Genomic DNA, 27,584 nt, shown 5'->3' with positions numbered 1-27,584 from the left:
TATCACTGACCTCGCATACCAGTCTCTCCTTTTTGTCCTTGTGGGCCCTGAAGTCCAGTTTCTCCTGTAGCACCAGCATTTCCTGGGTTGCCCGCTACACCAGCTGGACCTTCTGGACCGATGTCTCCTTTGAGACCAATATCTCCTTTAGCTCCAGCTATACCTGTGGCGCCTGTAGCTCCAGCAGCTCCTATATTACCCTTTGAACCCTTCGCTCCAGCAGTTCCACTTTCACCCTTTGCACCAGCTGGTCCATCTGCGCCATCATTGCCATTTATGCCAGGTAAGCCAAGATCTCCTTTGTCACCCTTAGCACCATCGTTACCGGCAACTCCAGTTACTCCAGTAGAGCCCTGATTACCAGTGTCGCCTTGACTTCCTTTGGCGCCCTTACTTCCGATTGAACCCGACTCACCCTTTGCTCCAGTTCCACCAGTGAAACCAGTTGCTCCACGGTTGCCAGTCTGCCCAGTAGCACCAACCACACCTTGTTCACCTTTACCACCCTTCTCACCTACTTCTCCCTTATTTCCTGCAACACCAGTTATGCCTGTAGACCCAGTCATTCCAGTATCACCCTTAACACCTGCTTGCCCAGTTGCTCCAACCAAGCCACTATCTCCTTTCTGGCCAATTTCTCCTTTGTCTCCCTTGGAACCACTAGGACCAACTACACCAGTAGAGCCGGTAAGGCCAATATCGCCATTGTTGCCCTTGTCACCTTTAGCTCCATTGACACCTGCATCACCTTTCACTCCAATTTCCCCTTTAGCTCCATTGGCTCCTTTTTCACCTATGTCTCCTTTTTCTCCTGTTGGGCCAGTCTGTCCAGTAGCTCCATCATTGCCAGTAATACCAGTGGCTCCGGATGCACCGGTACGTCCTGTTGATCCAGTGTTACCAGTTAAACCGGTCAAGCCAGTCGCGCCTGCAAAAATATCACAGAATCGAGCTTAATAAGGTTGAGTTGAAGCCTTAGAGTCATAAATGAGGGCGTATTTTAGTAACATAGGTCACCAGATACGATTAGAAGTGTAGGGGTGAATCACTCAGTCAATTTTAGTAGTATTTTAATATATAGGTTTATTCTAAAATTAGACAAGTGAAGACCTACCTGTCAAGCCAGTTTGACCTGTGCTTCCAGTCGGACCTGTTGCACCATCGATACCACGAGGTCCAGTATCTCCTCTGCTTCCGGTCTGACCAGATTCACCTTTGTTGCCATCCTGCCCAGCTTCACCCTGGTCTCCTTTAGCACCACGAGGTCCACTATCTCCTAAGTCACCCTTAATACCTTGATCACCCACATCTCCTTTAGCTCCAGCTGGTCCAACATCTCCTTTGTTACCGGTTACTCCAGTAGACCCAATAGGACCTGTGGAGCCTATATTTCCTGTTGCACCATTATTTCCTTTCTCACCCTTTGAGCCAGTAGGTCCAATAGGCCCGGTAGCTCCGGAAGAGCCGGTGGCACCTGTTTGACCTGTAGATCCTGTGTTTCCAGTAGACCCAGTCATGCCAGTTGCTCCGGTAAGACCTGGATTTCCTTGGCTACCCACACTGCCACTTTCTCCTTTTGTGCCAGTAGGACCTGTAATCCCAGTAGGACCAACTGGTCCGACCACTCCTGTGCTTCCAGAAGGTCCTGTGGCACCAGTATTACCCGTGTTACCTCTGGCACCCGATGCTCCTATAGCTCCTGTGGCTCCTACGCTACCTTCCTCACCTTTGCTTCCCTTGTCACCAGTTGGACCAGTATTGCCAGTTGCACCCGATGGTCCAGTCGGTCCGGTCAAACCAGTAGCTCCTGTGTTTCCTGTCATTCCACTTGATCCTGTAGCACCTGTTTGACCTGTCGAACCAGTTGGACCAGTTATACCTGTGCTACCAGTTGCACCATTGTTTCCAGTCTGACCAGTTGCACCAACATCTCCTTGAGAACCCTTTTGTCCTTCAGCTCCTTTGCTACCGGTTGGTCCGGCAGGTCCCGCAACACCAGTTTGTCCAGTTGATCCCACCTGCCCTGTATCACCCTGGTTACCTTTGTTTCCTTGAGCACCAGTACTACCGGATGGACCTATTGGTCCTGTTGCACCAGTCTCACCTTTTCTGCCATCATTTCCAGGAGCACCAGCTGGTCCTCTTGAGCCTGCTACTCCACTTTCACCTTTCTGCCCAACGTTTCCAGTTGGTCCGGCTGGTCCAGTAGATCCAGTAATTCCAGATACACCAGTTGCACCTGCAGGACCCATATTGCCTATGTCTCCTTTGTCTCCTTTTGATCCATTTGAACCAGCTGGCCCGGTAAGACCAGTTGAGCCTGTGTTTCCAGTCGGCCCAATATCACCTTTGACTCCATCAACTCCTTGTGAGCCAGAAGCACCAGCATCTCCTTTGTCTCCCTTAGGGCCAGCAACACCAGTGCTACCTGTGAATCCAGTGGACCCTTGAGCACCATCACCTCCCGGCTCTCCTTTACTTCCAGTGATACCTGTTGGTCCAACAGCTCCATCTCCCCCTGAATCTCCCTTGTCACCTTTCGTTCCATCCAGGCCGTCGTCACCTATCAAAGTACATTAAAATAGTTTGTGAAATATCAAAGTATTGTCACGGTTACCAGCAAACAATCATGTTTGCTGGTAACCACAGGAATACTACATTTTTGAAAATGTAAATTAATAATGCACACATAAAATCATACAATTACAATTTGCGGATTACCCATTGGAACCAAACTCATAATCTACCAAGCCCGTAATCAATGTATTTAATACTGCCATACCAAATGGTAGAACAAGCAAAACACTTAATATCGATGAATCGGACTATGTAACAATTAAAACCAGTTACAACTAGGGTTAGTATTAACCGACCTTTGGATCCTTTAGGTCCCGCAACTCCAGTGCTTCCTGTGTTTCCTGTTTGACCGGTACTTCCTGCCGGCCCACTGCTACCAGTAGGGCCCATCAGTCCAGTAGAGCCAGTTGCACCAGCATTTCCAGTTTGCCCAGTTGCTCCATCATTACCAGATTGTCCTTTATCGCCTTTTTGACCAACATCTCCCACATCTCCTTTTGGTCCGGTAGCACCAGTGGTTCCTGTTCTTCCTGTAGCTCCAATTGGACCAGTAGACCCATCAGCGCCTGTAAGGCCTGGTCTTCCAGGACCACCACTTATACCGGTTTCACCCTTCTGACCCTTGTTACCAGTAGGGCCAATAGGACCTGTAGATCCGGTGTTACCAGTTTGTCCGGTACTTCCAGTGAGGCCAGTAGATCCAGTGTTGCCTATAGCTCCCTTTTCTCCAGGTGCACCATCAACTCCCAAATCACCTTTTTGTCCCTTTGAACCAGATGGGCCGGTGTTACCAGTAGCGCCAAAGGCGCCACTGTCGCCTTTAGCTCCGGTGCTACCAACATTGCCTTTGGGTCCAGTTGCTCCTGTGTTTCCAGTGTTTCCAGTAGCGCCAGATAAACCGGTTGACCCAGTCTGACCAGTGGCTCCATCAGCTCCAGAAGTTCCTTTGTCACCTTTGGAACCAGTTTGGCCAGTTGCTCCTGTTTGACCTGTCACTCCAGTATTGCCCGATGCCCCGGTGTTACCAGTTGCTCCGACAGAACCAGAATTACCTTTAGTGCCTTTTGGACCCGTGGCACCGGTATTTCCTGTTACACCTGTTCTACCTGTTGCACCTGTCAAACCAGTTGATCCCGTATTGCCAGTAGATCCAACTGCCCCAGAAGTGCCCTTTTCTCCTTTGTTACCATCATTGCCTGTGGGTCCAGTAGCACCAGTGTTACCTGTAGCTCCTGTGTTGCCAGTTACACCATTAGCACCAGATTCTCCCTTGTCTCCTTTAGCCCCGTTGTTTCCCGTGTTGCCTGTGGCTCCTTGATTACCCTTTGACCCAGCAACTCCAGTCTGTCCTGTTGATCCAGTCATACCTAAAAAGCAACAAGGCCAATATAAAGTCACAGTAAATAACTAACATGCAAGCTTGATTTCAATCAAGTTTAAAGCCGGGAAGTTCTTCGAGAAGTGTAAATACTAAGAAGTTATGTCCAAATTAAATTTTAAAACATTGCTAGTAAATCTAAATGCTACCCTTTAGTTAGTGCCTGAATGCAATGCAAGGACCAGTACCTGTGTTTCCAGTGCTTCCAGTCTGTCCAGTTTGTCCCGTTGAACCGGTCTGTCCAGTGGCACCGACAGCACCAGAAATTCCTTGGTCTCCCTTAGCGCCAGTTGAGCCTGTAACGCCATTATTTCCTTTAACACCAGTTGCACCGGTTGAACCTGTCAAGCCAGTATTGCCAGTAGCTCCTGCTGGGCCCCTGGAGCCAATTGCCCCAGACTCTCCTTTAACTCCGGCTATGCCTGTTGCTCCAGTAGGTCCTGCAAAAAGCAGCGAAGATATTTACATATTGCAATATTTTCTGATAGAAATAACTTTCAAGTTTAGTTGATACCTCTTAGAATTTGCATCGCAACAGTTCTACACCCCTGTCATCGCAACAGTTCTACACCCCTGTCATCGCAACAGTTCTACACCCCTGTCATCGCAACAGTTCTACACCCCTGTCATCGCAACAGTTCTACACCCCTGTCATCGCAACAGTTCTACACCCCTGTCATCGCAACAGTTTTACACCCCTGTCATCGCAACAGTTCTACACCCCTGTCATCGCAACAGTTCTATTTCTACACTATTTTAGCGTACTTCAAATGAATAACATAAATATTTTGGCAGAATACATAACATTACATCTTTTATGCCAGCGTCTACACATGAATGTTATACCCCTTGACAAGAATGTGTTACCACAGCCTGCTGGTTTTTCATTTTGTGAATGTATGTCAATCATGAGTTTAATTTATTCAATTTTCTCACACAAATTGCCAGCTACACTTTCTGCAAATGTACTTCTTGTTTCGTTTGCCAATCTATACCAGAGATTCAAAAAATTAATAAAGTTTATTTTCTCTAATTACAAGTAAGTTAACTCGCCTATCCGTTAGTAGCACCTGTGATAAAGCTTTCAAAACTATGCATCTCTGTAAAATAAGTTTTCATTAATAATAGAATTTATCAATACCAGACTTTGCAACTTTGTAACAATTGGCAAGTAACTTGTATGTAATACTTACAAAGCTACGTATATTGAAAGCTTTCGTTGCAAACAGTATTTAGTGTGAGAGTTGTCAGCCCACAAGTTCAAATACGTAAGTTCAAATACGTTCAAATAATGCAACCGTTTCTTTCTCATAACCATACCAAAGTTTTATGCGAATTGTAATTACTATGACTCGGCTTAAGACCTACTTTCACGAATCTTTGGCATTTAAAGTCGAATTCTTATATCTAGTTGCTTCACTTTTTCTTATTTACAAATCTATTTATGGATTTCTAAAAATGATTCTATTAGATATAAAGTTATGATTTGTCTGCACAACTAACCTGTGGGTCCCATAGATCCAGTAGATCCGGTCTGTCCTGTTTGCCCTGTTGAACCAGTTGCACCGCTACTGCCAGTAGCACCATCAGTACCAGAGACACCTTTGTCACCCTTGTTTCCCTTTGTTCCAGTAATTCCAGTCAAACCAGTAGCACCAGTGTTGCCGGTTGCCCCAGTGTTACCAGTTGCACCTACTGCACCAGAATCGCCCTTAGCACCTGTTGAACCAGTGTTTCCTGTGTTTCCTTTTTGTCCCTTTGGACCGGTAGAACCAGTTTGACCCGTTTGTCCGGTGCTTCCAGTACTACCAACATCTCCTTTAAATCCAGTAGCTCCAGTATTACCAGTTGCTCCCACTGAACCACTAACACCTTTGTCTCCTTTAGAACCAGCAACTCCAGTAGCACCAGTGAGTCCAGTAGCACCAGTACGTCCCTTTAAACCAATGGGACCAGTGGCACCTGTATTTCCAGTAGCTCCAGTATTTCCATTCACACCACTTTCTCCCTTATCACCTTTACTTCCTGCAACACCAGTAGCTCCGGTATTACCGGTCTGTCCTGTGGATCCAGAAGCCCCATTAATTCCACTATCTCCTTTGTCTCCCTTTGGTCCAGTGTTACCGGTGGAACCTGTTGCTCCTGTGTTGCCTGTAGCTCCTATTGTACCAGTCATTCCTGTAGCTCCTACTGCACCAGAGTCACCCTTGTCTCCTTTGAAGCCTGTTGAACCAGTTGCTCCTGTAGGCCCAGTAAGTCCAGTTTGACCAGTTGAACCAGTTTGACCAGTTGAACCAGTTTGACCAGTTGAACCAACGGCTCCCGAATCCCCTTTGTTTCCCTTGGAACCTTTAGGTCCAGTGCTTCCTGTGGAGCCAGTACTGCCAGAGTTACCTTTGATCCCTGTTGCACCTGTGTTACCAGTAGCACCCACTGCGCCAGAGTCACCCTTATCTCCTATGTTACCTTTGGAACCAGTTTGCCCAGTAGCTCCTGTATTACCAGTTTGACCGGTTGAACCAGTTTGTCCAGTGGCTCCAGTTAGACCAGTTGCACCATCTGCCCCTGAATCCCCTTTGTTTCCCTTAGAACCAGTAGGTCCAGTACTTCCGGTTGGTCCAGTGTTTCCTGTGGCACCGGTTGAACCAACAGCACCAGTACTTCCTGTTGCACCTGTTGATCCGGATTCTCCGATAGGTCCTCGACTACCAGTAGCACCAGTTGGACCTGTGGCTCCCATAGGACCAGTGTTTCCAATATTTCCTTTTGAGCCGGCAACTCCAGTGGCTCCTGTTCCACCAACCTGTCCAGTAGCTCCGGTGTTACCAGCCTGTCCGGTTGATCCCGTTTGCCCAGTCGCACCAGTGTTTCCAGTAACACCAGTTGCACCAGAATCGCCTTTATTGCCTTTGTCACCTTGAGCACCTTTATCACCGGAATTACCTTTAAGACCAGTAGCACCAGTCAGGCCTGTGGATCCGGTTTGTCCGGTAGCTCCTGTGTTTCCTGTCGCACCATCAGCTCCCGACACTCCCTTATCACCCTTTGGTCCCACTACTCCAGTGCTTCCAGTTAAACCAGTCGCACCCGTAGGTCCAGTGATGCCTGTACTCCCGACTTGTCCCGTTGCACCGATTGCTCCAGTTGCCCCACTATCTCCTACAATCAAGGAAAACATTTTAACCTAGTCTAGTGCAGCTGAGATTAGAATAAGCATTTTTCTGGTACTCGTCATATAGGGAGTTAGAAGAGCAGCTTACCTTTCAAGCCTTTTTCACCAGCAATGCCAGTTGCACCTGTCTGTCCAGTTAATCCGGTCTGTCCAGTTTGGCCAGTAGCGCCTATGCTGCCAGACACTCCCTTGCTACCTTCGTTTCCTTTAGAACCAGTTGGGCCAGTCTGTCCTGTAGCTCCAGTGAGTCCTGTACTTCCTGTTGAGCCAGTTGGACCAATAGCACCTGTAGCCCCATCTGCTCCAGAATCGCCTTTCGATCCTCTGGGACCTGTGCTACCGCTAGAGCCGGTTGAACCTGTAGGTCCCATAGGTCCAGTAGAACCAGTTGGACCAGTTTCGCCTGAGAGCCCAGTAGCACCAGTCTGTCCAGTTGAGCCAGTCTGTCCTGTTGCACCGGAATTGCCAGTTGACCCGGTTTGCCCTGTGGCACCCACTGCACCACTATCTCCCTTACTTCCTTGAATTCCTGTTGCGCCAGTTGGTCCAGTTATACCAGTGACTCCGGTTGCTCCGGTGTTTCCAGTTTGACCAGTTGCTCCGTTGTTTCCAGTTGCACCAGTTGCTCCGGAATTACCCTTGTCACCTTTAGAACCAGCAACACCAGTGCTGCCAGTACTTCCTGTAAGACCATTGTCACCTTTATTTCCTTTGGATCCTGTGGCACCAGTTCCCCCGATTTGGCCAGTCGCGCCATCATTCCCACTGTCTCCTTTCGATCCTTTAGGTCCAACATTGCCAGTTGCACCTGTTGGCCCAGTGACTCCTGTCGCACCAGTAGATCCAGTTTGACCCGTTTGTCCTGTAGATCCGGTGTTTCCCGTTGCTCCTGTTGCTCCAGAAACTCCCTTTCCTCCCTTATCTCCTTTACTTCCAATCTCGCCCTTTGAACCCTTGACGCCTGTCGCACCTGTACTCCCAGTGTTACCAGTGGCTCCATCAACACCAGAATCACCTTTATTTCCTTTTACTCCAGTACCACCAGTGGCGCCAGTCAGACCAGTTGCGCCAGTGTTGCCAGTAGCACCGGTGGAACCTGTACCTCCCATTGGTCCACTTTGACCAGTAGCACCAGTTGGTCCAATGCTTCCTGTTTGACCAGTTTGTCCAGTTGCACCAGTTCCTCCTGTAGCCCCATCTGCTCCCGAGTCACCTTTGCTTCCTTTCTCTCCTGTGACACCAGTAGCACCGGTCGGACCAGTTTCACCGGGAGCACCTCTATTACCAGTGGAACCAGTTGATCCAACATTGCCTTTAGCTCCAGTGTCTCCCAGATTACCTTTTGGACCAGTTTGACCTGTGCTACCGGTTTGACCTGTTGAACCCGTCAGTCCAGTTTGACCATCGACACCGCTATCTCCTTTGTCTCCCTTTGAACCAGTTACACCAGTACTTCCTGTAGCACCAGACGGACCAGTCACTCCTGTTGGACCCACTTGTCCGGTAGCTCCAGTTGAGCCTGTGAGCCCAGTACTTCCTGTAGCACCAGTTGGGCCAGTTTCTCCTGTAGAACCAGTGTTGCCAGTAGCTCCAGTATTTCCCGTAAGACCTGTACTACCTGTAGCTCCCATCGGTCCAGTTGCACCTGTTTGACCTATTTGTCCAGTAGCTCCAGTATTACCTGTTGCTCCCACTGCACCACTATCACCTTGATCTCCTTTAGAGCCAGTAACTCCAGTGGCACCAGTAGGTCCAGTAGCACCTGCAAAGTTTAATAGATGCATAATCAGTAGCCCGCTACATTTTGCTTTACTACACGGAGTTTTTAAACTTGGCCATCTACCTACTAAATCCAGCAATCAACAATTTCTTTTAAAAATTTATAAATGGAGCTTCGGTAAGATAAGTATAATATTTATAGTCATCAGTCTTAGAGATATGCTAGAGAAACTCAAGTCAAGCACAGACAGCAAAGTTCAGCAATTCTGCTAAGAAACAAGATTAAAAGCGGGATTTGCAAGGCATATCAAGGGTTTAATGCAAGAGTTAATCAGAAAAGGTAATTGACGATTCCATTTTTGTTCATTTAAAGGAATCGGGGCAAGTCTTTCTACAAGCATACAAAATGATTTGACAGTTTAGATTTAAGCCTTCGTCCATCTGCATGCAAGGAAATATATTTTACCTGTTAGTCCTGTTTGTCCAGTAGGTCCAGTGCTGCCTGTTGGACCAGTTTGACCAGTAGATCCAGTTGCACCTGTTGGTCCAGTCTCTCCCGGCGATCCCCGATTTCCAGTTGATCCTGTAGAACCAGTTTGTCCATCGTTTCCAGTTTGTCCGGTGGCACCAACTGCACCAGAATCTCCCTGGTTACCTTTGGAACCAGTTGCCCCTGTCAAGCCAGTCGCTCCAGTTGGTCCAGTATTTCCCGTGGCTCCTGTATTACCAGTACTGCCAGTGGCCCCGACTGCTCCAGTATCACCGATATTTCCTTTCGGGCCAGTAGCACCTGTCTGTCCTGTAGTTCCTGTAGAGCCAGTTAGACCAGTAGCCCCTGTCGGCCCAGTTGAGCCAGTTGCACCTGAGTTGCCCTTGTCTCCTTTAGCTCCATCCACTCCAGTTGCACCAGTTGGACCTGTTGCTCCAGTGTTGCCAGTTGAACCTGTTGAAACAATTCTATTGGTTATACATTTGAAATGCACAAACCTACTTGCCTAATCGCATCAAATAAATATATAAATAAATAAAATTACATTGCAAAAAAGAAGTTAACTCGTAGCTGAAAGGTTTTTGCCTTGAAGAATCTGTACTTCAAAATAACGTAATAAATTACTAAGACGTCACGCCAAATAATTAAGCATCCAGGCAAAAAAATGGAACCATCAGATAAATATGCTAGCTATGTTCACCTGTGAGACCGGTTGCTCCACTTGAACCAATGTTTCCTTTATCGCCCTTCACTCCAGTGGCACCAGTATTTCCAGTAGCTCCTGTAAGCCCAGTGGCACCAGTACTTCCGGTTTGCCCTGTTGAACCTGTTGCCCCAGAATTTCCCTTGTCTCCTTGAGGACCCGTTATACCAGTTGAGCCCGTTTGTCCAGTAGCACCTAACGCAAAAAGTTCAAAAGATGGTCAACACAACTCGAAATTCCACCGATGACTGATTTTACTCTACAGACACTACATGAATTGGATAAATATTTACCTGTGCCACCTGTAGTGCCTGTTGGACCAGTCTGTCCAGTTGATCCAGTTTGTCCAGTAGCTCCCACCGCTCCTGTATCACCAATGACACCTTTGTCACCTTTCACTCCCGTTGAACCAATTGGTCCAGTTATTCCTGTTGCTCCAGTTTGACCAGTAGAGCCCGTTTGACCAGTTTGTCCGGTTGATCCAACGGCTCCTGTATTTCCTATATCTCCCTTCAAACCAGTTGCACCAGTATTTCCAGTTTGGCCAGTTGAACCAGTTGATCCAGTTTGTCCAGTGATACCAGTAGCGCCTGTGTTTCCAGCATTTCCTTTGTCACCTTTGAGACCGGTTGCTCCTGTTGGCCCGGTAGCTCCAGTCAGACCTGTGCTACCAGTTGCTCCTTGAGGTCCAGTTATGCCAGTGTTTCCTGTAGCGCCAGTTTGACCAGTAGCACCAGTAGGACCTGTTGATCCCACATTTCCTGTAGATCCAGTGGAGCCTGTAGGTCCTGTGTTACCGGTAGCTCCAGTTAAACCATTGTCACCTTTAGATCCTTTGGGACCTGTTTGTCCCACATCTCCTTTCACTCCAGTTGCACCAGTAGAGCCAGTTGGTCCAGTTGGTCCGGTGATTCCAGTGCTTCCTGTTGCTCCAGTTGCTCCAGTTGGACCAGTGACACCTGTTGGACCAGTGGAACCTGTTGGACCAGTGTTTCCAGTGCTGCCAGTAGCTCCAGTAAGTCCTGTGTCCCCATTATTTCCTGAAAATGCAAAATAGACAATTATATCAACATTATTGATTATATGGTTAGACTGCATGATCAATGACAAACTGATAAATCTCTAACTGCTTTCATACCTTTAGATCCCGTTGCCCCAGTAGGTCCGGTATCGCCAATAGGTCCAGGTCGACCAATAACACCAGTTGAGCCAGTTGAGCCGACAGGTCCAGTGTTACCATTACTTCCCTTCACTCCAGTGGCACCAGTTAGTCCAGTAGCACCAGTTGGACCAGTAATACCAGTTGTACCAGTAGCACCAATAGGGCCAGTATTTCCCGTTTGACCAGTTGCTCCAGTAGCACCGAAGTCTCCCTTGTCGCCTTTATTTCCTGTAGCACCAGTATCTCCTGTTGGTCCGGTTATACCAGTATTGCCGGTTGCTCCTACAGGACCTGTGGCACCCACTGGCCCAGTCTGGCCTGTTGAACCGGTACTTCCTGTGTCTCCTTTAATGCCTTGGTCACCTTTTGGACCAGTTGAGCCAGTTTGGCCTGTTGCACCTGTCGGCCCGGTGTTACCAGTAGAACCAGTACCACCAGTAGCTCCTGTCTGACCGGTATCACCCTCGTCTCCCTTCAATCCTGTTTGACCAGTGCTACCAGTTGGTCCTATGGCTCCGGTATCACCAATGTTACCCTTGTCTCCTTTGACACCAGTGCTACCAGTAGAACCCGTTACACCAGTTGATCCTGTGTTGCCTATGTCACCCTTTTGGCCTTGGATACCTGTTGAACCAGTGGGTCCTGTTATGCCAGTGTTTCCTGTTGCGCCAGTTGGTCCAGTTGCGCCTGTCAATCCCGTTGCACCAGTGTTGCCAACATCACCTTTCACTCCAGTGGAACCAGTAGCACCCGTTGGGCCAGTTTGTCCAGTTGCTCCAGTATTACCAGTAGCCCCAGTATTTCCAGCCACTCCTGTTGCTCCGCTATTTCCAATTTCCCCTTTGTTTCCTTTAACACCAGTAGCACCAGTGGGTCCGGTAATACCAGTCGAGCCAGTATTGCCGGTTGCGCCAGTTGGCCCAGTTTGTCCAGTTGATCCTGTCTGTCCAGTTGCCCCTGTAGATCCGGTATCGCCTTTGTCACCTTTTAATCCAGTTGCACCAGTGTTTCCCGTGACGCCCGTTGAGCCAGTGGAGCCAGAAGGGCCAGTCTGACCGGTTGGTCCTGTATTTCCAGTGACACCCGTGGCTCCAGTGAGTCCTGTTGCACCTGTTGGACCAGTTATTCCTGTGCTGCCAGTAGGTCCAGTACTACCGGTTGGACCGGTATTGCCCATCTGTCCAGTAGATCCAGTTGATCCAGTTTGTCCAGTTTGTCCAGTAGCACCAGTTGATCCTACTTGTCCAGTTTGTCCAGTTGCACCTACTGGCCCGGTGTTACCAATGTTGCCCTTTACTCCTGTAGCTCCTGTGCTTCCTGTCAGCCCAGTCGGGCCTGTTGCCCCTGTAGGACCAGTCTGACCAGTTGAACCAGTATTTCCTGTCAGTCCAGTTGCACCAGTTGGGCCCAAATCTCCCTTATTTCCTGTAACACCTGTTGCACCAGTATCTCCCTTGACACCAGTTGCGCCAGTTGGACCCGTTATTCCAGTCTGTCCAGTATTACCAGTAACACCAGTAGCACCTGTGTTTCCGTTGTCACCTTTCAAGCCAGTGGTACCAGTAGCACCAGTTGGACCTGTTACTCCTGTAGAGCCAGTAGCTCCTGTAGGACCAATATTACCCGTTGCTCCAGTTGGTCCGGTTGAACCAGTAGGGCCGGCGATACCTGTAGCACCTGTCGGCCCTGTGTTCCCAACATTTCCTTTGTTACCTTGTGGTCCTGTGGCTCCTTCAAGGCCAGTTGGACCTTGCTGTCCAGTTGATCCCGTCCCACCTGTAGGTCCTGTGGAACCAACTGCGCCTGTATCTCCAAGTGATCCTTTGATACCAGACTCTCCTTGATCGCCTTTCGAACCTGTGCTACCTGTAGGGCCAACGTTTCCAGTTGCTCCCATCGGACCCTCTGGCCCAGTAGGTCCAGTGACACCCGTAGATCCAGTTTGTCCTGTAGATCCTGTCCCTCCAGTATTTCCCAAGTCTCCTTTCAGTCCTGTCGCTCCAGTAGAACCCGTTGGGCCACTAGGGCCGGTAGAACCTGTAGGCCCAATGTTTCCAGTCGCACCAGTTTGTCCAGTCTGTCCAATAACACCGGTCGCTCCTTGGTCACCTTTTGAACCAGTATTTCCAGTTGCACCCACAGGTCCAGTATTGCCCACAACACCAGTAGCACCAGTAGGGCCTGTCTGACCTGTGGATCCAGTAGATCCAACTGGTCCCTGGTCACCTGGGTCTCCTTTGGCACCATCTGCTCCTACTTGCCCAGTAGCACCAACTTCTCCTTTACTACCGGTAGCACCAATATCACCTGTAGCACCAGTATTTCCATTCGAACCAGTTGCACCTGTTTGTCCAGTCAAGCCAGTGCTCCCAGTATTTCCCATACTTCCTTTATCGCCCGCAGGACCAGTTGCACCAGGCGATCCTTGTTCACCAGTAGGTCCAGTTTCTCCTGGAGATCCTCTCCCACCAGTTGCTCCTCTGTTGCCAGTGGCACCAGTTTGGCCAGCATCGCCAGCAGTACCAGTAGCACCTGGTGCTCCAGTCGCTCCTGCACTGCCCGGGTTTCCATCAGCACCTACAGATCCAGTTGGTCCTTGAGCTCCAGTAGGTCCTGCCGGACCGGCAGGCCCTTCTGATCCTGTTGCACCTGTTTGTCCATCCGCTCCTCCGGGTCCAGCTGGGCCTGTTGGTCCAGTCGCTCCATTTTCACCTGCAGTACCTTTTTCTCCTGCCGGGCCTTGCGCTCCTGTTACTCCCGAATTGCCAGTTGCACCAGTCTGCCCAGGACCTCCCGTAGCACCCGTAGGGCCAGTGCTTCCGGTAGGGCCTAAAACCAGAAAATCAGAATATCAGAGCGCTAACCACAAGGACAATTAATTTACAGATGAAATGTTTCAAACTGATGACTATCCATAAAACTATGAATTTCAAAAGCAAACAAAGGACCTACCCATCTGTCCAGTTGATCCAGTCTCTCCGCTGTTACCGTTTACTCCAGGAATGCCGTCGTTTCCTGCTGGCCCAGTTGGTCCAGTTGCTCCAGATTGTCCAGGGTCTCCAGTTGCGCCAGTCTGTCCAGGTATGCCAGCTTCTCCAGCTGGGCCCGTTTGTCCTGTACCACCTGTTGCACCAGTGGGTCCTCCAGCTGGCCCGGTGGGACCAACTGGTCCTACTGGCCCAGGTACCACTGCAAATTTAAGTATAAAATATTTATTGTTACAAGTATCCTATAATTATTTTACAAAACAATCTTTAGCAGTTCGTCAATAAGATGTTTGAACATTTCAATGACAACAAATAGACTAAAAATTGTTGAATATCATATCATCCTTTAATCTTATAGACGATGACGGAAGCAAGATCTACTGTTACAAGCCTTACATGCGCGCCTTTATTTACTATGTTATAACTTCTGTAAACCATGGCAGTTCAGTATTTATTTTCTGTATAGTTAAGGAAGACTCAAAACGGCGACTACTAAATGTAAACTCACCCATATATGTACCTCGCAATGTCTACCGCGTGTTCTGCTAAGTTCTAACAATTTGAAGCAGAGTTGTCATACCGGATGATTTTAGCAAAAAAGCTTGCGCTTTGTGCAATATTTATCAGGCAGTCTAGAGAAAGTTTAAATGACCTTTCAACTCAGTTTTAGCTTTTTAAAACTTTGTCACTGCAGACAGATAGTCTGCAGGCGAGCGGAGGTTACGCGGCTTGTATTGCTAGGTCTACCTTGCCTCACCTGTTGAATCTGTTCATGTTTTTAACAGGAACAAAGCTTCATATGATGACATCACAAACTAACCAATCAAGTTTTAGTTTTGCTTAGAGTAGTAATTTGGGATTATTTAACAAACTTTTCGTCTATTGGATGATATTATTTCTATCATTAAATGGAATTCGCAGAAAATCATTTTGATCATAATATTATGACATCATAAAAATTAACCAATCAGGTTATAGTTTTGTTTAGAGCTAATTTACTAACTTTCTGCTTATCAGATATTGTTTTAATCAATAAACAAAATTCACAGAAAACCCTCCTGATGATGAAGATGCCACAGAAATTAACCAATCAGGTCGTAGTTTTGCATTGAGCGGTAGTTTAGGATCATTTAAAAACTTGCTGCTTATTGGATGATATTTCCATCATTAAATTCATTGGAAGAAATCCAAACTGACTATTTTTCTCAGGTTTTGACATTTGGTTAGTTTTTAAGGTCATAATATGGCAGGATAAACGATAAAACACGATAGGATAATTCCAATGTTGCAACATTGTTTGGTAGCTTAAAAGCACTCGCTATCTAACACTCACATGGATCGATAACCACTCCGAACGAGTTTTGAACTCGTTCACCGTATAGAGCAAAGGCTTGCTGGCTTGAATCGACCCCATATGTTCCTGGTTCGATGTTAAGATCGATCACAGTCTCACTGTCAGCATCTGGGTCGGATACATAGTCGAAAGTAAAAGGTACTGTGCTAGCCTCAACTGCATAGCCCAAGGCCCAGTCAGCCTCTACCGTCACTTGGATAGGCACATCGACCTGATGAATAATACTAACGATAATGCACTCATAGTTGAGCAAACAATTTAGTATGGGGTACGTTTGTGCAGCTGCAGCTAAAAAAGGAATTATCTAGTTTAGGAATATTGCTACATTCTTTACCACTAATGCATCCGTTTTTATCATCGTAATACTGGGATGATGATAAATCCTGGATTTCAGAGTCGCCTGACATTTTCAACAAATTAGTAACGAGAGCCAATGGATGATGAACTATTTACAATTGATGTTGTTAATATTTCATCGTGTTAATGTTTCCTTAACGCTTTTAGCAGATTTGAAAGGCAAGACACGCATTTTTGAGAGTATTTGATATGAAAACGTTGTAACAGTACGACCGTTCTTCGATCACATAAAAATGAAATAGCAAAACTTCCGCATCTTAGAAAAGCTGAATAAAGTTTCAAAACAGAACGCTTGACCACCAAATTTATCAATCCTGGCGAGGTATTTAAAACTAGCATCGACTTTGTTATAATTTTGTCATTAAAACCTGTCTGTAATAAAATCATCATTAGATAACGAAATAATTGTGGCAACGCTTGTGTGCTTCATCGGCACAACTGACAATCTCTCACGGCATAATAGACTGCGAAAGTACTAGTGTATATAATACCACTATACGTCGCTTTCTGTATCAAGTGCCGCAACATAGAAAACGATTTTTTTAAGGAAAGCTGGGAATATTATTATTCAAATCGCACTTTAGAACTTTCACCAACTTGACACTTCACATTATATGAAATTTTCATGTAATACAAGTTTCCTTAAACAAACTCCTGGTTTGTGTAGTGGGTTTACAAGGTGCACGGAGATGCTCATTTTTATGCCGACAGCTCAGAGCAATACGACAGAAAACGACTTGATAACTTTTAACAAATCCTCTCACGCAACCCATGCTAGTGTTCCTTCTGGTTAGTTCTATGTAGTTCAAAGATAGTAGCAGTTGAGTCCAACATGAAAAATTGCTTTTGTTCCAAGTAAAGTTAACCAAAGCTACAGCTCAAAACAAAAGCATTTAGCTAGCTAAATGCTTCTGCAAATTGTTTCATGACAAAAAATTTATGTCAAATTATAAAAAATTATTTTAAGGGCAGGCTGCTTTTGCTTATTTCTTTGGTAGAGCAGGAGGCGAGAAATTTTCGAAGGAAACTCACCGTGTTCTTCTAAACTGCTGGACTGTGGTCTAGCAGTGTGACACTAACATGGGTTCAACCTGATGACTGCGACCACTGCGACGACGACAAGTGGTAAAACGGACAGCAGTGCCTTATAGGCAAGAAATTCAATTAAGATTCTTAAATAAGCACACATACACCAGACACTGTAGGTGTGACACAGAGAGAAGGGCATTGTACGCAGACATTATGGACAGTGAACCATCCTTTGTATGCTAGATTTGTAAAGGCAAAGATAGACTGCCATAAGTTGTTACACCTATCAGGGCTGTGGCAAGGTAATAGGCAATTTTAAATTCCTAGTCTTAGAGGATTTCAGCAAATAGATATTATAAAATTTTCCGTCCTCTACAAATTATAAACGACTCACATCATAGACGCCATCAGCTGTGCCCGACAGTTGTCGTTGTTCATATTTTAATGACACAGTATAGTTGGTTGGCACACCGCCAACATAGTTGGTGCCGAGAACCTCCCAAATCTGGAAGCGTATGTAGACAGGAGAGACAGCAACGTCGTCTGTCTTAAGGTAGTATTGAAATTGCCTGAGTATACCGGTGCGAAGCCGGGTGCTGAAGTCTACGTATGTCGAAGGCGCATCTTTAACGTTTGTCAAGAATGATGCTTGCTCTCGACTGGTTATGTTATAGCCAATGAAGTCAGTTCCTGGTGGAATTGACCATATCAAACCTGCAACAAACGCAAAAATATAATCCTGATGCTTACAAACACTCCTTGGGGCAAATAGATACTACCTACTGGTACTACCTACTGCCGACATTTGTACCAACAGATACTACCTACTGGTACTACCTACTGCCGACAGTTGTACCAACAGATACTACCTACTGCCGATAGTTGTATCAATAGGCACTTTCCAGTTTCAATTTAAAATGAAAGCTTTGACAATTTTTTGTATAATATTCCTTGAAGCGACAATTGGTTCCTATTATAGCCAGTGCTCAGCCAGTTCGGTGTGCCGTATAATATCCTCAAGTGTAATAAGTAATAACACAATTATTCTGAAATGCTGTTGGGGTCACTGGGCACAATCCTAAAGTGTCGGTTTACCAAGCCGAAAGTAACCAGGTCGAATCCCATTAGAAGCAATCTTTTTTATGGCTTCAAACAACCGAACGGATGAACACAACTATTATTATAGTAAAAATTGTGTTTTAGCTTTAGCACATATTTTGGTACATTTTTGTTATTATTATTTTATGCCATTAGCTAAAGTTCATTCAGATTTTAACAAATATAATTAATACTGTAAGTCATTTTAAATAGTAGGATCACCTGCTGGCAACTGTCGAGTTGTCGCCAAAATGAAGTCGCTCCACTACACGATTAGTCTGCCTACTTTGTGACTACATCAAATATTCTTCCGGTTCAACGCACTCAATCTTACAATCTTGATAAAAAGCAGCATTGCGGCAGCGAGATATTTTGTGGGATTCTTTGCATTGAGCAGTAAACATCGCACACGCTGATCAAAAAGGTAATAACGATCTTACAGAGTCGAGATCAAAATGAAACATAAAAGCGACCAACAACACAAGCAACCTTTCTTGTCTTCGCTTAGATAAGATCATCTCACCTTAATTCACCGCCCCCTATTCATTGTTACGGTCTTTTCAGTTGCGACAAAATATGTCTGCATGTATTGAGATGCGTATTTTGTCAATGACAAAGTGTATTGTTGCCATACAAAACTAACATTCGTATACAAGTTGTTAGCTTCGTGAGTGGATTTGACTAGTTGAGTATTTCTTATTACTTAGTCAACACCCACAGCAATGCAAACACACTCAGCATTCGTGGCTATAGAAAGATCACTGAAAATATGTTTAGATACCTTCAAACACGAAGTATCCCTGATAATAAAATGGTTTTAGCAACCGCATGAGAACTTTAAGCAAATTTTTCACTTCGTTTATTTCGCCACTCCATAAGCAGAGACTATGTTATATTTTATTGCTCACTTCTGTCAGTTCACAAAATATATGATATTTAATATTCAAGTGGAAAGTGCTGACAATACTATAATTCCTCAGTAAGATGACTGATTGTTCCGGAAGGCAGCCTTAGCAGACGTTGCATGATTAGACCTCTCCTGATCGTAATCCCACAATTTAAAGCCATAGCAATTATGTTTAAAGCTGCGAGGATGAACAGACGTCTAGAATTGATCGCAATATGTTTGAGCTAGCTTCAGCGAATGCTCGATAGTTGGACCCATTCGTTAGGTTGTAAACTTACTTTGAGCGTGTGCGAGTGACAGCAGGAGAGCAAGAGGAGTCAATACCTGGAGCGGAGACATAGTCTGCTTCCTACAACTGAAACAAAATGACTTTAATATAACCCACAAGCTCGCAATAGTAAAAAAAAACAAGCCAAAAATCATTTAAATGTTTCAACACGCAAGATCCCATTGATGGAAGCAACCAGAAGTCCCTCAAGGGCTAATACGACTTCAACCCTCTTTTCTTGGATCATTTCAAATTAAACATGCAATTGAAAAAACTAAAGGTAGATGCTCCGTAATTTTCCCAACATCAGGCACACCTTTATGACATTGGCAAAACTTACTGCTATGCCATAGTATAAATCATTTCTGCCACTAGAACACATCAAAATTACAACCAATTCAATAGTTTTTTGGTTTTGAAATGAATGAGTGGATAAAACTTTTCTATTGGCTACTCAGCAAATGTTTTTGCTATCTTTTTAAATTTCAATAAAATCTCGACGAGTTTAGGCATCAAGAAGCAATGATACCTGTTATTTGTCAAGCATGGGTGTAATTGTTAGTACAGGTTATATCGTTATACTAATGAATCATTTCAAACAGGTTTGCTTATTACAAAAAGTCACTCCCACTTCCTGGCACAAGTGAGCAGACACAATGCTATGCAGGTGCGCGCGACCAGCAAATAAGAATGCGGACACACGAGACGCATTAGTGATGTAGCCTTTTGTCCATGCCTAAAACGTTGTATACCGGTATCATACAATATCATCAATATGGGAACACTGATTGCTTGGTAAAAAAATCAATTACCAAAATCGCCAAGCTGTCTTGCTGATGCTACATGAAGGGCAAGCTAAACTACCGAAAAGATATGTTAGTTGAAAGACTTTCGATGAATTAAGAACAGGATATTTAGTAATGCTGGGCGACAAAAATTGTTTTTAAAGAGGTTTTACAAAATTTTGCGACACTAATAGTTTTTTTGTAGCTCATAGGTTAAAACTATTAATAGAGCGCTACTTTTTTCAAAAACGTTTTACAATTATTGATTTAGTAAAACAAACATTTTCAAAAACCACACCCTTCTTGACCTAGGTAATTACGTGTATCAAATATATTGTCGTAACAGTAAGGCTTTTTCTACAGAACCTTCTAGAACCTAGAGAAACCTCCAGAGCAGAACAGCGTTACTTACGCCGAGGATGGCATCACATATACATCCTATGATATGCAGTAGACTCTTGAGAAAAGCTCATTCAAAAGGCAAGCTACTTCAATGTTTGCAGCACTCAATGGCGATGGCAGCAGGCTAAGTTAGGCCTCAGCGTGATATTACGTATGTAATCTACTAGCATACACAGCTATAAGCGCTGAAAGATTAACTGTCAAACGACTATATGTAGTTGAATGTTATATATTTTAATGAATGACGCTGTTATGCTGTAATTCTTTAGTTCAAATCGACAGAAGCAACGCTACAACAATATACCAATGGATCGTTTAAAAATATAACATACACCAAGCTTTCACATGTATCTAGATTCCAGGGCTACAACGCATGTTTGCATAGACAGTTTGTATGCATACCGAGCACTTGGCGCATAGACGAACTCGAGTACCAAGTGAAAAGCCGGTAAGCTTCCAATGGTCGTGAGTTTTATTGCATCAAATGTGCTACTTACTTTTTCCCCGGCAACTGTAACCTGAAAGCAGCGCTGCTCTTTAGCAATGCATGTAATAAACTTCCTGGAGACCACCAGTAAGTTGGTGCTGTTCGATAAACAAGACCCACACACTTAGGTCGACTGGAGCACACTCACTGATGACAATCTGACAAACAGGGCTCATAAAACCCTCTTTAACAAATTTACGCCGAAAGCGAAGACTTAAGGAAAAAGCAAACTTAATCCAGCTTCTAGCACAATTACCTCTATACTAAACCCAAAACTCTCCTCAACAAGCCTGTTCCAATACTATTAGAATTTAGCTAATTCATATGCAAATCAGGCTCCTCCCCCTTCTATGAAAAGACCGGCGAGAAAATATGCGCTGCTCCTCGGGTAGAGAAAGTGGCCGAGTATGTTGCAATCAATATCGGTGTCATTCAATCGTGATTGTACAACCCTGCCGTGCCATCATTTTATAATATTACATACAATGTGTCTGAGTTTATAGTCTATAGAATGCTGCCGAGATTATCTACAGCAGCTATAATGGCCCCTTCCTATGGCTTAGAGGGAAACCGACTGGCCAACTCAGATTGCTCATAAACCTTCTTTTGATTAGCCTAATATAAATATGTACAAAACAAAATAACATTTATAAATACAAAACAAGATAAAATATATTCAAATTAACTTGAGAACACAGCTGAAAGATTACATGGAATGATGTGGACAAATGCTTTGCTGAGTTAGTCATGTATAATCACAAAGCCAACTCCGGATACCAAGGCCTGCCTTCGTATTTACTCCAAAACTTGACACTTCTAGAGTTAGCTTAGTAGCTCGGTGTGCCCTAGTTGTGCCCGACAGAGTATGGTTTCTACTATGGCATGGCATAAAGTTTTGCCAATGTTATAGTGTAGCGCCTGATGAGAAGTTGCGAAAATCTATGTCTACGTTCAGTTATGTAACGACAGCAAACAACTTAGTAATTGGTTATGCATTTTTGCTAATCTCTGTATGTGAGCAATATATTGACTACCTTTGCTGGAATAACATGTTGGGCTCTTTGCTTGCGTATTGGCTCTACAAAGATGAGGATAAAAGATGAGGATAAAAGATGAGGATAAAAGATCAGAATAAAAGATGAGGATAAAAGATGAGGATAAAAGATGAGGATAAAAGATGAGGATAAAAGATGAGGATAAAAGATGAGGATAAAAGATGAGGATAAAAGATGAGGATAAAAGATCAGGATAAAAGATGAGGATAAAAGATGAGGATAAAAGATGAGGATAAAAGTTCAGGATAAAAGATCAGGATAGAAGATCAGGATAAAAGATGAGGATAAAAGATGAGGATAAAAGATGAGGATAAAAGATCAGAATAAAAGATGAGGATAAAAGATGAGGATAAAAGATCAGGATAAAAGATCAGGATAAAAGATGAGGATAAAAGATGAGGATAAAAGTTCAGGATAAAAGATCAGGATAGAAGATCAGGATAAAAGATCAGGATAAAAGATCAGGATAAAAGATCAGGATAAAAGATCAGGATCAAAGATCAGGATAAAAGATCAGGATAAAAGATCAAGATAAAAGATCAGGATAAAAGATCAGGATAAAAGATGAGGATAAAAGATGAGGATAAAAGATGAAGATAAAAGATGAGGATAAAAGATCAGGATAAAAGTTCAGGATAAAAGATCAGGATAGAAGATCAGGATAAAAGATCAGGATAAAAGATCAGGATCAAAGATCAGGATCAAAGATCAGGATAAAAGATCAGGATCAAAGATCAGGATAAAAGATGAGGATAAAAGATCAGGATAAAAGACCAGGATCTTTTTATACTGATCTTTGCATTTATAGAAAGCTCTGTGACGATAAAAACAAAAAAGCTGACAGATAAGAATATAAATTAAACACGCAACATCTGAGTATTTTTGTGATTGGTCGATTGTGAGGTATACTCACTTCATACTTTGACCAACCGTACACTGTATAATATATAAGAAATACATACATTGGAAAGTCATTCAGTAAAACTGCTCCGTGTTCGACTTGATAAGCATTTACGCTTTTTTGATCATGTTTACTATATAAATATCCATGACTAGACCTCCTATTCACACCTTAATTAATCTCTGAGAAGTTGGCATAAACCAAAATGTCTATTTGCCAGTGCGGAATATTATCCATCTTGTCATTTACAGCTCTTTGCTGGTTTATGTAATCATCAGATTCAAAATATGGAGAAGCTAAAAACTATAAGTTGGAGTGGTGCCTTACAGTAGTAACTACAGTATGACCTACTTTTGGATGCGCTTGGACTCGATGAACTTTCGATATTTCTGAATCTCTTCTGTCTAAAGTACTCTCACAGACTATCCCATATTTTTGACCACTCACTTCGTAGCTGAAAGTGGATGGTCAGGCATTGAGAGAAAAACCACAGGTCTCCACAGAAAAACACCACTGAACACACCAGACATAAACACTTTGCCTATCTTGTATCTAAAACATCTTTTTCATCACAACAATTTTTTAAAAAACAGCATTGATTTTCCATCTTAGGATTTTTTCCTCGTCTTGATTGGTTTTTATCGGTATTGGCCAATGATAGAAAGTTAAAATCAAATCGTAGATGTCTTTTCAGCTTACCTTCTCTATCTGGTTTTAATTATAATGAAACAGTATAATACTGCCATAGTTAAAAATTCTCTCTTTTATCAACAAATTGAAAGGAGGACACACATTTGTGATACCACAAAAATGGAAGAACAAATATATTTTAAAGTATCACCGTTGATTAATTAACTGACATGATCTTATCATGCTGAACTGCTAAAAATTTCCCTTGGAGAAAAGACTGCCAGTTCATGTCGATTGAACATATTTCCTGACATCACAAGACCCTTGCTCCAACTCACCTCCAATTGTTTCTACAAGTATATCATGACATTCCCCAATAATACAGACCATTTAATAAAACCTTATAAAAAGAGCTTGTAACCTTTGGAGTAAAATATCGAATCATTAAAACTCTCAAAGGGTGTCGATTTCTTAGAAAAAAACCAGACACTCTGGACTAACCGGTCGAAGCAATCACAGCCTGAGCAGCTCATTGTGTTTGTTAACGTACAATAGTTAGGAGTGCTTGCTTTCATCGCTTCACTCATAAAACCGGATCGTCTTAATCATTCAATAAATTGAAAACAAATTAGGCGTAAAAACCATGTTTGTATAAGGAGTTGCTCGCCTGTTTCTTTCTTGTAAGGGCGGTTCCTAAACTGTATATTGAACAGGGCAAAAGAAATCAGCAGCCAAGACAGTGAACAAGCTAACAAGGGCAAAAAAGTAGGGCAAAAGTGCTAACAGCGATTTATGGAAATTCAAAAAAGTTTTAGATTAATGTGATACTATAGGACTCCATGTTTACTGTCTACACACTTGTGGTACCACTACATCTTATACCAGATCCAAACCCCTTGTCAATTTACATTATAGAACAGCTTTATGCAAAAATAGCTTTTCCTTCAATACACATAATTTACTTTATTTTTGTCTCATGATCTAATTTTTTAAAAACTGCATTGTCTGGTGTAAATAGAGTCAACCTATTTATAGCAACTTATCTAACACACAATTTCTATTAAGAAGAAAATAATTCGAGATTACTTACCATTGACCGCATGAAATCAGCCAATCAACTTCAAGATTATAAATTCTAAATGTGTGCTAAAACAAAGTTCAAAGTTCACTTATAGTAAGTACTTCATATTCCGTAAGTTAATCATAAGTTTGAATAAGACATAAAATTTGCTTATCAGATTTTGAAAGTAAGTGCAAAGCTTGAGGTTTGAATGTCATATCTATCTGATATTCCCAGCTGTGTAGGATAGATGAAACCTGACAACGATGAACTTATGAATGAGCCAGTTGAGACCTGGTTGTAATAAACCTTTGAAAAAGGTTCATGTGAGATGACGGTATGAAACTTGTAAATGAATCATATGAGGCTTGACAGTGCTAAACATTTCATTACAGATTTTTGTGTAATTGCAGCTCAAGGGGAGATCGGAAGGATAGAGATGGGCAGAGGTAGGGGTGGGAGGAGGGAGAAGAGATGGGCAGAGGTAGGGGTGGGAGGAGGGAGAAGAGATGGGCAGAGATAGAGGTGGGAGGAGGGAGAAGAGATGGGGAAAAGAGAAGAGAGAAAAACTGAAAGCAGGGAGATGAGAGAAGGGAAGAAATGATGTAGAGAAGAGAAAAGAGGGGTAGATGATAAAGAGCGGAGGAAAAATAGGGGAATGAGAGTAAAAAGGGGAGGATGAAAAGGGGTAGAAGGAAAGAAGAGGGAGGTGAGGGAGGGACAACATATATAAGACCATCTACAATAAGATACTGGTTTTTATGTAACAAAAATGACAAAAAAAATAATAAAGAAAAATAACAAGAACAAAAGATACTGAGAGGACTCCGAAGGTTAAGAAAAAAAAAGTTTCTTAATAACTACACTCACTACAATTGATGTGTTATCACATTAACAAAGATACCTTGAAGAAAATCACAGGTCGTAATAAAAGATGCAATAATTTGTCTCTTTAACCTAGATGTCTTGACGAAATATTGTTAGTTTATATAACTCTGTGTATTGTGGCTGTTTTTACAAATGGCTTTTCCTTTGGTCTGCTTACATTGGGATTGTCTGCCCATTGGCAGCTACGGAGTTACTAATAGCTGAAGCCACCTTTGACTCAGGTGTTGAACAGGTTTAATAATATACTGATACGATTTAAAGCATAAATTAAATGATCACTTCCTCATTTAATCCTCTTTCATTACATCTTTTAACCTTCCCGCTCATTTTTCAGATTTAATCATGTAAAAAATTTTTTTAGTGGCAATTGTAACGCTTTGCTTCTCGCTTTGAGCAGCCTAGTGTCTAAATATTCCTTGCTATCAATTCCTTCTGCAGCGTTGAACTGAAGACAATGCCTCACTCTTTGAGCCATTACTGACCCTTCAACTCCTCAACCAATAACGCCAGGTAATTTGTCTGCGACACGGAATACCTTTAAAGAGCCTTCAACAAGCTTCATGTCACTGTTAGCATTCCTTATTTCAAAAGGAGCACGCCTGAGAAATATTTGAACAATGAACCGCAAAGGTGTGCTATACGAAACGGCAAGCATAGCAAGTTAAAGGCATATGATTGTAAATCCAGAAACCTGTGATAAATAATTACTGTAAGTTGTGTCATGTTAGATTTAATTGACATTCAAATACATTTAGCCGGCTGCGAGAGAAATGGAACAGATTAAAATTGAGTTGTAAATTCATCAAGTCATTAGTTCGAATGATTAAATATATCTTTTAATATTGCAGGTCTGATCTTGCAACTCATTACAACATAGTTAAGTCGACCTTAGTTAGTCCTCTTGAGGGCAAAGATGAATAAATCTTTGATAGCACTCAGAAAGTCTGCTCTTCTAGGAAGGTTAAAAGCCTGTGAACAGTTTTACATCATCGGAAATTTAGCAAAATACTTTTTAACTACAAACCATAGATGTATAAACCATAGATATATAAACCATGGATATATAAACCATAGATATATAGACCATAGATATATAAACCATAGATATATAAACGATAGCTATATAAAGGTTTATATATCTATGCTACAAACAGACACCAACACCTTGCCAATTTACATTACAGAACAGTGTTATACAAGGAGAGCTTTTTTTCTAGTACATATATTTACTTTAATGTTTAGTTTTTGTCTCCTGGTCTGATTTGTTTTAAATGACATTTAGTTGTGTAAATGAAGTTAATATCTGTCTATCACAGACTAAACCAATAAGTGAAACCGAGAATGCCTTACTGAGACGACAAGGTGCTGTGGTTCATGGCGATGACTATCTCGGCCATCTTTCAATGTTGATGTTTTTCCACTTACCTTCCCGCGGTTGGTTTATACTTAGATACTTGAAGGAGCATAAAAATGGTGAATATTAGTGATTTCCTTGCTTACACTAATGATTAATAGTAGAAAATCTGTTTATTTTTCTCGTAAGAAATTTAAAGCTAGTAATGTTGGAGAAGTTAATTTTTTAATTTAAAAAAATGTTATAACATTCAAGAAATAACATAACGTTATTATAACCAATGTTATAATGTTATAACATTCAAGAAATAACATAACGTTATTATAACCAATGTTATAATGTTATAACATTCAAGAAATAACATAACGTTATTATAACCAATGTTATAATGTTATAACATTCAAGAAATAACATAGCGTTATTATAACCAATGTTATAATGTTATAACATTGGTGTTATTAGACCAACAACAAATGTGAAGTGACAAATTACTTACAGACGATAGTCGTCTGCTATTATAAGCAAGCCACTTTGACCCAGTGGAGCTGATGATTATCACTTTTCCGACAGGAGTTATTCACAACTTTCTGTCTATTCATGAGATTCTTGTCACGAAATAGTGAGTCTTCTCTTATTCCTCGGTGTCAGCCATTGAGGATCAGTGACAGCGTTACGTAACCAGTGTCAGCGCTACACACAACATTCTACAGCTCAGAGCTAGCGTATGCTATGAAAGATTAACACGGCTATTAGTACTCATGAGAGAGCAAGACATGTGGGTGTACTAAACAACTGGGAGAGTGAGATAAATTCATATATTT

The 27,584-nt window shown here is 43.0% G+C and overlaps 3 protein-coding genes across 3 annotated transcripts; all 3 read right to left on the bottom strand.

The window, feature by feature from the left end:
- Positions 1 to 2: 2 nt before the first annotated feature.
- Positions 3 to 5,342, bottom strand: LOC137394194 (collagen alpha-1(II) chain-like). Its single transcript, XM_068080915.1, has 5 exons — positions 5,324 to 5,342; positions 4,144 to 4,395; positions 2,874 to 3,944; positions 1,115 to 2,563; positions 3 to 928 (listed from the first exon to the last, which is right to left on the bottom strand). Exons 1-5 carry the CDS (start codon positions 5,340 to 5,342, stop codon positions 3 to 5), a joined length of 3,717 nt encoding a protein of 1,238 aa, XP_067937016.1.
- A 111-nt stretch (positions 5,343 to 5,453) lies between these two features.
- Positions 5,454 to 7,133, bottom strand: LOC137394193 (collagen, type I, alpha 1a-like). The gene has a single exon (XM_068080914.1). The coding sequence runs from the start codon at positions 7,131 to 7,133 to the stop codon at positions 5,454 to 5,456; it is 1,680 nt and encodes a 559-aa protein (XP_067937015.1).
- A 65-nt stretch (positions 7,134 to 7,198) lies between these two features.
- On the bottom strand, positions 7,199 to 19,272 carry LOC137394192 (uncharacterized PE-PGRS family protein PE_PGRS54-like). The gene is made up of 9 exons (XM_068080913.1): positions 19,212 to 19,272; positions 17,323 to 17,642; positions 15,522 to 15,753; positions 14,154 to 14,390; positions 11,178 to 14,030; positions 10,333 to 11,079; positions 10,037 to 10,234; positions 9,313 to 9,789; positions 7,199 to 8,889 (listed from the first exon to the last, which is right to left on the bottom strand). The coding sequence occupies exons 1-9, from the start codon at positions 19,270 to 19,272 to the stop codon at positions 7,199 to 7,201; spliced, it is 6,816 nt and encodes a 2,271-aa protein (XP_067937014.1).
- Positions 19,273 to 27,584: the final 8,312 nt, after the last annotated feature.

The sequence above is a fragment of the Watersipora subatra genome, chromosome 4, assembly GCF_963576615.1.
Source record: "Watersipora subatra chromosome 4, tzWatSuba1.1, whole genome shotgun sequence".
Lineage (NCBI taxonomy): Eukaryota > Metazoa > Bryozoa > Gymnolaemata > Cheilostomatida > Watersiporidae > Watersipora > Watersipora subatra.
The sequence above is the reverse complement of the archived record's forward strand: the minus strand, read 5'-3'. Positions and strand labels throughout refer to the sequence as shown.